The sequence below is a fragment of the Amblyomma maculatum genome, chromosome 3, assembly GCF_055883805.1.
Source record: "Amblyomma maculatum isolate TAMU_Amacu chromosome 3, ASM5588380v1, whole genome shotgun sequence".
Taxonomy (NCBI): Eukaryota; Metazoa; Arthropoda; class Arachnida; order Ixodida; family Ixodidae; genus Amblyomma; species Amblyomma maculatum.
Genome location: NC_139346.1, coordinates 59,472,946 through 59,484,410, shown reverse-complemented (window position 1 = coordinate 59,484,410; position 11,465 = coordinate 59,472,946). Strand labels below are relative to the sequence as shown.

At 43.4% G+C, this 11,465-nt stretch overlaps 1 protein-coding gene across 1 annotated transcript in view; it reads right to left on the bottom strand.

Annotated features, from left to right (window-relative positions):
* Positions 1-2,257: 2,257 nt before the first annotated feature.
* The window catches only part of LOC146194837 (uncharacterized), a 41,727-nt gene continuing 32,519 nt past the window's right edge, over positions 2,258-11,465 (bottom strand). The window contains exons 2-4 of the mRNA XM_084596649.1: positions 11,026-11,169; positions 6,021-7,244; positions 2,258-2,398 (exon numbers count right to left, since the gene is read on the bottom strand). Of these exons, the coding sequence (XP_084452775.1) occupies positions 2,262-2,398; positions 6,021-7,244; positions 11,026-11,169 (1,505 nt within the window). The 3' untranslated portion in view covers positions 2,258-2,261. The remainder of the gene's footprint in view (positions 2,399-6,020; positions 7,245-11,025; positions 11,170-11,465) is intronic.

Here is an 11,465-nt window from a genome sequence, read left to right as displayed (position 1 = left end):
CTTGCATGTCGATGGCGTGCGCCGCTCCGTTTCGGGTCGTCTCATTCACAGCTCATTTTTTTAGCAGGGTGCTAAGATGCTGCGCAACGATAACGTCAAGGCGTGTTTATCTTTTGATAGCTCCTGCTGTGGTGGGAAGCGACCTTGGCAGAGTGCCCGTGATGTCTTGATTGCCCAAGCCTGGTCCGATTTATCACGCCGCGCTTGGGGCAGGCATTGTCCAGTGCCACAAAAACATTAGACAGCGTGATAGCTAAATGCTGTTTGAAGCGAAAAAGGCTGAAAGCCAGTGTCATGATCGCTATGACTGCGTGCTTTCGTTGATTCATACATGCAAGGGTAAACGACTCACTCAAAAAACGAAAAAAACCTGCCGCTTTTTAACGTGCGCAGCCGCCATATCTTACGCTATGCCGCGCATACAGCACAACGATAAGAATGAACGACTCCCGCAAAACAAAGAAAAAAAATGCCCCTTCTTAACGTGCCCACCCACCATATCTTACGCTAGGCAGCGCGTACAGCACAACGATAAGAATGAACGACTCCCGCAAAACAAAGAAAAAAAATGCCCCTTCTTAACGTGCCCACCCACCATATCTTACGCTAGGCAGCGCGTACAGCACAACGATAAGAATGAACGACTCTCGCAAAAAAAAAAAAAAAGAAAGATCTGCCGCTTCTTAACGTCCGCAGGTGCCATAGCCCGTCAGTTGCCGCGCACAGAGGGTTCCCAACACACACTGGAGAACGCGTCCTACGTTCGGTCTGAAAACAAGCTCAGCTGACTTGGCGCATGCGTACGCGTGCTAGTGCGAACGAAGTCCGTGAGCGAGGGAGAGAAATAGCTCGGCAAAGAATTGGGCACACCCTTGCGCTTCGCTCTATCGGGTTTTCCCCCTCTCGTTCCCACCGGTTCTTTCTGGTTCGTTCGCGCACATGGCTCGCAAACGTCACGTGCTGGTGCGAAGGAAACGATAACCGCAGATACGCGCGCCTTTGGGGAATGGGCGCGGCGCTGCTCTGGACCAGCCGTTGCCTAACTGTCCCCTCTCTTTCCTTCCGCCCGTGGCTTGAAAACGTCACGCAGCAAATGGCCGAGGGTGATGCGATTGTCTTTGAGGAAGGCATACTTTCCAGTGCACGCTGCGGAGTTCGATATGCCGAATTACCAGTGAAATTGAGTTCGATATATGACGCGGCTTTCCTATATTTTTACATGGGATTTTCAAGGGAATATTTCGTGAGTCAATATAACCAAAATTCGATATATCCGGGATCGATATATCCGGGGTCGACCTAAGTAACGGATTATTAGTAATACACATGTAATACTCCTAAATGATTATTAGAAGTAAGTACATGTATGATGTACTTGTATACGGGTATTGCGTGCCTAATCATCAGTTAGTTAGTCAGTTCAGGCGTTCAGTCGTGTCCGACTCTTCGTGACCCTATGGACCATGGCCTAATCATATGACTCAGTAACTGAAGTGCCACTACCTATTTGGCTATATCTCGCTGATGCCTTCTGGAGGAAAATAAAGCCAAGAGCAACATGTCCAAGTTTTTTCGCATCTGGTTTATACTTATATTTTCAGTTTTCGCATAAAAACTTTGAAATGAATTATATTAACAAATGTTTCGAGTATTACCGGGTACAGCTGAGGGAATAAAGCATCGGCTGAAAGCTCTCAGCACACAGTAATGTAACCATTTTCATTGTCTAATAGAAGAGGAGGTATACGCTTTAATTGAGGCGGGTGGACTATTCGGGCAGTATAAAGAAAAAAACATTTGCACTAAGATTATTTCGTCGTATGCATACGTATAGGAGATCAACAGTACCGACATAGGTATTTACAGTTTATCCCACTGCCTGCACTCGCTGTAATGACAGGAACTCTTTATTAGGGTGCAATTACGCCCCCAAAACAACAATAATCTTGTTCGGTGGTCGTCGAAATACTAATATCGAAATACTTTGACCTAGACGACAAAACACCTCGATAATGTGGCCAAATATGACTAGTATGATTTTGAGTAATGGGGGAGCAGACGCGAGTGCCTGTAACTATTACAGATAAATCTCGAGGCATCTTGCGGGGTAAAGCAATACCAGGTGGTTTTGAGCGTGCAGAAGAAAACTAAAGGAATATTCATGGTTTGGCTATTCTGCGCAAAGGTAAATTGATAAGGCTACATGCCTGCGGGTGTTCAAATAAATAAAAAAAGTTTAGCACAGTTCGTGGCTAATAAGTTTATTTCACGCTCCATAGCTTTCTTCGCCTTCTCTCTAAAACGGCTAGGACTCCGAATGCACCTCCGACCAAGAAGTGAATACCTGCCTGCATTTGGTAAAGTCCATCGTACGTTCCTCTGGTGTCACGGAAGTAGCCTGAAATCAAAAGTGAAAAATGTACATGTGAAGTCCTCGAATGCTGTTGAATTCAAAACCTCAGCGTGAAATCCGTTGTTGTTAAATGCGTTGTTTAGTTTAATGCCTTGTGAAATGAAGGACGTTGCGCAAGCTAATGTGAAACTCTAAGAATAAACGGGATGCAAAGTAAAAAGCTGTCCCCTAACATCCCTTCTCATTAGAGCGGAAAAAGCTCTCTAAATTCTTGGGTAGATGTCAACCGTTAAATATGTGCAGTACTTAATTTGGGAGCGGAAGCGAAACAATAAATTCCGAATCGGTGTTCCTGCGGTAAGTTGGCTACTTGAAGAAATCTCCCTAATAATCTCTCCTGGTTTGAAACAACAAACCTTTGCTAACGCTGACAAGAGCGGTAATGAGTAGAGTGTGGGCAATTGTACCTAGGTTAAAATTAGGCGACAGCATGTTTTTAGGAGGCGACCTGTTACGCCAATGGAAAGAAATCATGTTTAGTAATAAGAATCTGCCACAAAATATGAGTAGCATTCTCTGCCTCTATTAAGTACTGGCCTAAATGCCAGTTAACGTATTTTATACGTTTTATAATGTATTCCTCTGCATATACTGTAGAATCAAAACAACGTTGGCAGGGGTGATTAAGGCTTTTTCGCTATGAATTTTCCGCTTTAACTTGAGCTGGTGGTTCCGCTGTATCTTTTGAAATACGCTTCTCGGTTCACTGCGTTAAAATTTTTGCCCCAAACATACTCACAATAAAGTCAGAGCTGCTCCTTCCCCGTATTCAAACGCACGCTTGTTCAAACCCACGGGCACGAGACAAATGGTCGAATTTGAGGCGTGTTATCAACAAGCCTAGGATCCAGATAGATATTATTGTATGCTTCTTTATTGAACACTGTTGAAATAATGGGATTAAAATGTGCAAGCGGATTCTTCCAAAACAACGAACTTAAATATACCATATATCAGTGTTGAATGTCATCAATTCTCTAACAACACCCGAGTTCAGTAGCCTAGGGAAACCAACAAAGAGACGTTGATAGTGTGGATTTATTACCTGGAATAATTGTATAAATGAAGACTTATTACCTGTTTCTAATTATTGAATTCATGAGCAATGTGTAATGTTAAATTTGGCGTTAACCTTAAACAAACAGGCAGCTACATTTTCTGCACCAAGGTGCAATGTACGTATCTTTATTCGCCTTGTAAGGAACCATCACATGACCTGCGGCTTGATAAAATCTCTCGCTTGATGCCCACCGTAAGCCTGAGGGGTATTGTTCTGCACAGGAAGACAGCTTTAAGCGATAACGGATTGAGGCGACAATCCTCGCACGACGCTGCCGCCAACGCCTGTCGCCGCTGGTGCACAACGTACGGAGCGAGTCTCTGCGACAGAGGGGAGCGTCTTCAGCGTTGATCTGTGACCGTAGTCTAGTCGTTCGGTGAAGGCGAATACAGTTATGCTATATCCTGTTTCTAACACTAAAAAAGGATTAAGTAGTATAAAACACTGAGGAAATTTCTTGTAACACATCGCGTTTTAAATGGAGACAGCTTAGCGATGCACTACTACAACTCGATGGAGACTTCCAATACAAGCAGTGTCTTTCTACCGCTACTTTCAAATATTAACAATGTCTAGCCTTTCTTTTCTTTATTACCGTACCAAGCTTTTCCTGAATCATTCGATGCTCTCATATATGTACGGACCAGGCGAAGTGAGCTTCTGCGGGTTCTCCACTCAAACGGGACTAGGAATACAAACTTAACTCGCAAAAAAGTCAGAACGGAAGTCCAGTACCCCAAGCCTTGTGCACTTGGCTGCCTCCCGAGATGGGAAACGAACTTTTCTTAAAGCACCCAGCCTGAGCGAAAGCGACAAGCGGTAATGGTTTGGCTGCCCTCAGCCCACCGCTCGACGCGTCATGCGGCGTGTCGCTTCATGAAGTTAGTTCTTTAGTTTTCCAAAAAGCGTCCCGAGAAGCGGAAGTGGCGCCTCTGTCACGTGAAAGAAACTGTTTAGGCCGCAACCTACTATGCTTCTTTGCTTTAAGGCTAAATGGATAAAATCAACTGTCAACAATTCTTGCTTCTTTGCATGAATTTAGTCTTAAACATTACCTACTTTCTTGCGCAACGGCGTACAGAATGAATAAATTATGCCCGTGTATGCTATATATGACCGGGTTGCTTGCTGGGCACCTGGCGACGACTGTGATGTGTGCGTACTGTGTGCCAGTATTATATACTACCACTCCTCAGGAAGGGCGACGGATTCAGTACTCCACAAGAATGAACCCGTATCAGCTCTTTTACTGCCTTTTTCAAAATAGTATTATAAGATAGCCAACATCTAACAACCAGTGAAACCGTTTTTCATCCTCACAAACATTATCTGTAGATGGTTTCTTTCCCATGCAACTGTTTGCTTCATCACAACAAAACATGCAACGAACAGGTACTTTTAGCTCCGTGGGCGAGAAAACATGGGCCACATAACTTGAGGTCGATTGCCCGTTTTGTTATTAAACACAACTTTAATATCTAGAGCTTATGACTAACTGAAATCCGTGTGAAAACGTATATTCATCAGGCAAAAAAAGAAAAGCAGAAATTCGAGTACTTGCGGATAAGAATTTATCGCAGCTACTACTGATTCAGATGGACGCATCAAACATGAGAAGCTATTTTAAACAGACATGAGTATTATTACTACGCTCAAGCATCACCTCCTCCCACTAGATGATGACTGAACCGGCAGGCTTGCCGATGGAATGCTCGGTAATAGTGCGTTGCACTTCTAGTCATTTTGTGGGTTGCTACGACCATTGAATAGTTTTCTCTAGCACCGATGACAGAATTCATCAGCCTGTTGCCGATTGCCTCGTGGTAAAAGTATTGACCTGCTCTGAACTGCTCAACAATGTCGACATACATCTCTTATCAAGAGCAAGCGGAACAATCCAGCATTCCTACTGTCTCTGTTATGTTCTGGCATTTAAATCTTATGATAAACGCTCCCCGCAATTTAAGGCAAGCTTCCAAATATCCCTGAAACAAAGGACTATTCTATAATATTGTGTAATTTTTGGCACCGTCTGGCATAAGCGCAGGCTACCAGTCATTTGATTATATCTGCAGGCTGAAATGAATATATTCTTACTGCGTTTCGTGGCAACGTTTTCTTTAGCAAGTGCGTAAAGATTCGAGTTTTTTTCGCTATTTACTTGAGTGATCCTAGTATCGGTGCCTCACCACATTAATACATACGGCATGTCCGGGCAGCGCAACTTCATGTCCCATGCCTTTAAAACCACAATAAACTTAGCAAGCTAACTCATACCTGCCCTGTTTTGCTGCTTTCTATACTTTAAGAGAGAGCGTTGTTGGGCGAGTCGGTCAATCATGACAAATAAAAGAGGGGTACTGCGAACAAAAAGACAAGGACCAGACGTGACCAGCGCGAGTCTGCGCTTGTGGTGTTCACTTCTGGGCCTTGTCTTTTTTTGCGCAGTACCCTCTTTTATTTCTATACTTTAGTCAACCAAAAATGTTAACCACCTGCTTGTTTCGTCGATGGAGATAAATCAACAGTGGTATATATTGTACCCACCTATAATAGTTGGACTGCACAGCATCAGAGGCAGTAGCGCGACTCCAGCGAATCCCCAGCCAGCAGCGATGCATTCGATGCCGAAATGGTCGGCGATCACAACCGGTTTCAAGCTAACCAGGCAACCTATCAGCATCGTAGCGCATGCACAGACGAGAATATAAGCAACGAAGGACGACGTCACTGGTAGGGCGAACATTACCATGGCCAGGAGAAAGTAGCTCACAGAGGCCAACGTTGTCCGGCTGACCAATCCGCAGTCGGCAATCAATGGCAATACAATGTGTCCTACGATTTCGGCCGGAGCACAGTAGGTCACGGAGAGGTCGGCATGAATACGAGGAGACCCTTTGTCAAGTGCATAGTCGACAATGGTCACAGGAAACACGGTCATCGTATAGTCCACAGCCACAATAGCTAACACGAAAACGCAAAACCTTGGCTTCGATAAAAGAAGGATATTCTTTAATAAATATCGAGACTTGGGCTCGTCCTGACTTGGCGGATAAGCTATATTTAACGCGGGTTCAGTAATTTCAGTAACGTTGTTCTCTGCGGGCAGTGCGTCTTGCATAGTTTTTGACTCCTCAAAGAGCAACTCTTCTGTGGTTCCTGCTCGTTCATCCAAAACTTTCAATAGACGAAGTTGGGCTGTACGATCTACGCCTCTAAGCACCGGCTGCAAAACTGGCGTCGTTACACAAGGCGTATTCTTCGCACAACAGGACAAGCCATTCTCCTCTGCGTGTAGTGCCGTCTTATTTTCAGATATCGGCTTCACTGTCATATTCCCCTCTTCTAGTTTGGCAGCCATAGAGTTGAAGTGTTGTGACCGTCGATGAGAGACTAAGTAAGAAACTTGACAAGAATCCGCGACGGCGGGCACAGCTACAACCTGCGTTGCGTTCTTACTGATGGCGGTGTTAATACTATTCACCGCTGTACTTGTGTGGCATTGTGCTTTAGTCTCCTGCACTCTCCTTTCTCTTCGGGGCTCCTTCAGCACAAGTGAAAGGGCGGTGACATTCATTGTAAGGGCGGCGTAAACAAGAAGGCATCCCTTGAAACCGTACGCCTTCTTGAGTGAAGTGAGAATTACGGGGAAAAGTAGAGAGGACAGCGTGTATCCGACGAACTTGAGACCACTGGCCACTCCGCGGTATTTCTCGAAGTGCGCCATGACCACCAAGATCAGCGTTACGACGACGATTCCGAGTCCCACACCTTAAAAAGAAAATGCAAAAGAATTGTTTTCAGTACCTCACATTGAGCTCGTGATCACAGCCACAATAGTTACTTATTATTATTACATTAGTAAATAACTGATAACTGTGATTGCTAGGACCTAAAATGTAACTTTCTGTCAATTCTTTACCAGTTAGAAACTCGGCTTTGTGCTCGGTCTTTCTTGAGTGAAATCCTTGCACCAGAGGGCTGTTTTCTCTCCTTCTCGAAATACAAATAAGGCAGCAGTAGCGTCCATAAATTCGGCATTTAGCTTCAAATGACCAAACCACTAATTTCAGTTAGCAATAAACAATACACCGTAATATCAAATAGTAACAGGCCTACGGCCTTTTACACGATTGTGCACACAGCTCGTTTGTTCCCAAAAGCGTCGTCATAGCACTTTTCGTCGCCGCATCCTAGTTTTGCGGGAGATGTGCTAGAAACATTATGAACATCATTTTTTTATCAAAATCGTTGAACAACCGTTATATATTCAGAGGTCAGACCAGTGTCATTCCATTCCCCCCCCCCCCCCCCATCAAGTGACGTGATCTGATGTGGCATGTCTGTGATGTGACTCTATTAACTTCAACTATCCGTCTCTCACAACTTTTATACCCACTCACCCCCTTCCCCCAGTGCAGGGTAGTAAACCGGTTGCTTTTACGGGTTAACCTCCCTGCCTTTTCTCCTCCTCCTTATCCTCCCATTTAGCATCCATCTCTCGGTCAAGGTTGAGAGTAGTTCCCTAAAGGTATTGGCACCGACGATACTTACTCCAACTATATGTCGTTCATTGTTAGTGCAGGCGTGCGCCGAAAAGTGAGGCACGCATCTCTCCTTACTTTCACCAAATACCAAATCAACTAAATACATTTGACACTTTGCCAATCTTTCTGCCACTCTGACAACTACAAAAAAAAAATTGCAGAACGCAAAGGCCATATTAGACCTTTTGAGGCCTAATCTTAAGAGAGAGCTTAAGCGGCCTCCGGATTCTTATTTTTTAACACAATAGTGTTACACGTCGCGTAGAAATGCAATGCGGATTTGCTGGGACGATTGCATTCTGGCTGGAAGGTCGTGTGGCTGCCACTAGTCATATTACATGATAAATATATATTGCATTTCTCCACCAAGTAAACTAGGAGCGCTCTAAAAGAAACTAAATAATAAATTTAAAATGGGAATTTTACTGACAGCGCGCTACTCTTACGCCAATCAAACATTTTTGATGACATGCAGTGGCGCTCAACAGTGAATAATGACGACAATTAAGATGGAAAATCACATATTAAAGAACACGTGAATAACTTTGCACGATGATTACGTAATGGTTTCCTTAGGTGGTTTAGACAAAAGCTTCGCGGACAGTTTCCCTGAAGCTATATCCATGGCACCTCACTTGGCACCGCTGTGCCCTCAAGTATATGACTGCTTCCCAAGCGTGCAATATAAAGTTGTTCGAATAGAAAAGCTAGACCAACTCAAGTGTGCGAACCCTCTACAAGCAACATCCAGAATACATAGATGATTCACGCACATTTTCATACTGCGCAGCTTTCCTGCAACTGCTGAAGAAATACCTTTTAGTTCGGCAACAGTCATAAAACCCCTGCGTTGACATACAAATCATCGACGCGTTTGCGTGCAAGTATTTACGCTACAAGGTCAACAATTATTTAGAATTCTTTCCTATTTGATCTTGAACCTTCTGAACAGCACAACCTATCATGGATTATAGATAGTAGTATTGTATATTAAAACCAGCTCCTTTCTATATTCCGTTTATTTTGCTCTACTGGATTTATGTTCTCCTTGGAAACAGTAGTTCGTGACTCCACCTAATCTCTGAATCTGTCCGCACTTCACGCTGTGGGAGTGCGGCGGAGCGCCTCGATTTGCAATAATGCTTTTTTTTTTTCTGCCAAAAGGCAACGACTATCTAGTTGGTGCGTTATTTTTGGTGCGGCCTCGTGTCTATGTTTTTATGTTCCTGATGTATACCACTGTTTCGCTTAATTTTTCTTGACATCTGAGAGGCATTAGTGTTGCGAAAGAGACAACCTCATTCATTGGCGTCTAAGCCTACTTTCACATTGTCCCTCCTTTTTCATGAATACCTTTTAGACCGTAGAATCATTATGGCTGCAATCCATCCTTTACTTTTACTGCTCGATCAATGTGTTATTATCGCCTGAAATAACAGAAATGTAGCAACTCAACGTCAACCTGCGCAGCTTTGTTTTACTGTTTCTCACGCCTTTCACCGCGTCCAAGTTTCCACAGATAAGAAGCTATACGGCTCAAAAGCATCATTACGCCTGGCACTAAAGAATTAGGTTCAACGTAGAGCAGTGCAAATAACATTAACAGATGCTTTAGCAAGCTAGGTTTTATTGGTTGGTATCCCTCGAAAGCTGCATGAGATACTCGATATTTTGTGTAATGTTGTGAGCGTAATAGGTGTTTTTTTAAGACTATTCCCTTTAATGATGTTTTTTCTTGACCAGTATATGGCCGAGACCCGTCATTCGTAGTTATGATACTTTTTGCAAAAAAAAAAAAAAAATATGACTGCAACATATGAATCAACAAAAAAAAAAGACCATGCGAGCCCTTTCACGCTGTTCCTTTTGTCCACATAAAGAGTAATATGAATTCCGCCGAAATTACCATTATGCCGACGGAAACTGTAGAGTATCGGCACTAGTGCTTTTGTTATAAAAATCTGTTTCCTATTTCGGCGGTTATGTAAAAAGCTCAGCGATTTTCCTCTAAAATCCTATTTCTAATGCAACCTGAAGAAACTGCTTGTAGTATGGTGTCGCGGCAGGCATATCTAGTGAAAAGCAGAGGCTTTTGGACGAAACCCCAGAAACAAAACATGAATGTTTTCTGGTGAAAGGATCTAAAACCGAGGACGTGTGAGTGCTGGAGTAATCCCTTACGCATTTTGTGGAAACGGCTCACATTACGAAATATGTGTCTGCTCCTGTCTCCAAATGATGCAAGAAAACTTGCCAGCGTTCCATTTATTACGCCACTGCACACAGCTGCCATTGCACGACAATCATTCTAGCATTCATACTAAATATGCACTCTATTCAAAACAGCTCTCGCGGTTTCAATCAAGCACATTTATCTAGCAATTTCTGCCAAATCACAAGAATACAGTTTTATTACACGCTTGAACATCACCAAATACATGGCAACGCACTGTCTGATATGACAGCTAAAATACTTCGATTGTCCGTATACCACTTCAAATACACATAGAAGGTTAAAGTATGAATGCAAAGAACAGCGAAATACTTATTTTCCTAATACGTTTTACCTTCAAGAAACCCCGTAAAAAAAACTGGACGTGGCGGTAGCCCATTAAGAAGCATGTACAATCACCTTGTGGGTAATTATTTACGGGTTCTGCAATTCTAGAGTAAGGTAGTGGAAACATCCGGCCGCGGGCGAGTATCTCTCATCCGTGTCCGTATTCTCTAAATGCTTAGCAGGGTCAGAGGGCCATTTTTAATAAGCAAGAACTAGAATGTTGTGCTTGTTTCAAGGGGGCTTTGATTGCCATGTAGATTATATGAGCTATGCTGGAAATTAGAAAAGCGAGAGGACATACTTCTATATGCTCGTGACCATGAAACAAGGATTGAATTTTTTCTAAGAAAGCTTCACTATATCTTAATGGCTGTACTTTTTTTTAAAAAGAAGCCGGATTGTGACCTAATCACTGAGGAGTTATTAACAAGATACGTCAGCTTACCGTGTATACCGCCCAGAGTTATACTCATCCAAATAATGTTTGGGGCAACGACAGCGCCAAGTATGCCAACCCAGAGGAAGATGCTTCCAACAAGGCCCAGCTGGAATACAGACAGGTAGCGCTGACCCAAGGATACAAGAAGGCCTGCAGCGGATAAAAGCGCATAATTGTTATGAATCAATACCTCTCTAAGGAGGGAATATCAGCACTACGGACGACGGGCAATAAAAATAAATGCACGCACATTAATCTGTTATTGTACCATAATGGACACTCTCAAAATAAACGCACCGCCCACTTTGGCTGTCCACAAAGTGCAGTTTCTTTGTCGCAATAAAAAGGTGCTCTGTAATTAGGCCGCTAAATGTACATGTTACGACAGATGATTCTCGTAGCACTCCTTTTAGAACGCGCAAACAAGCACACACAACAAACCCCAT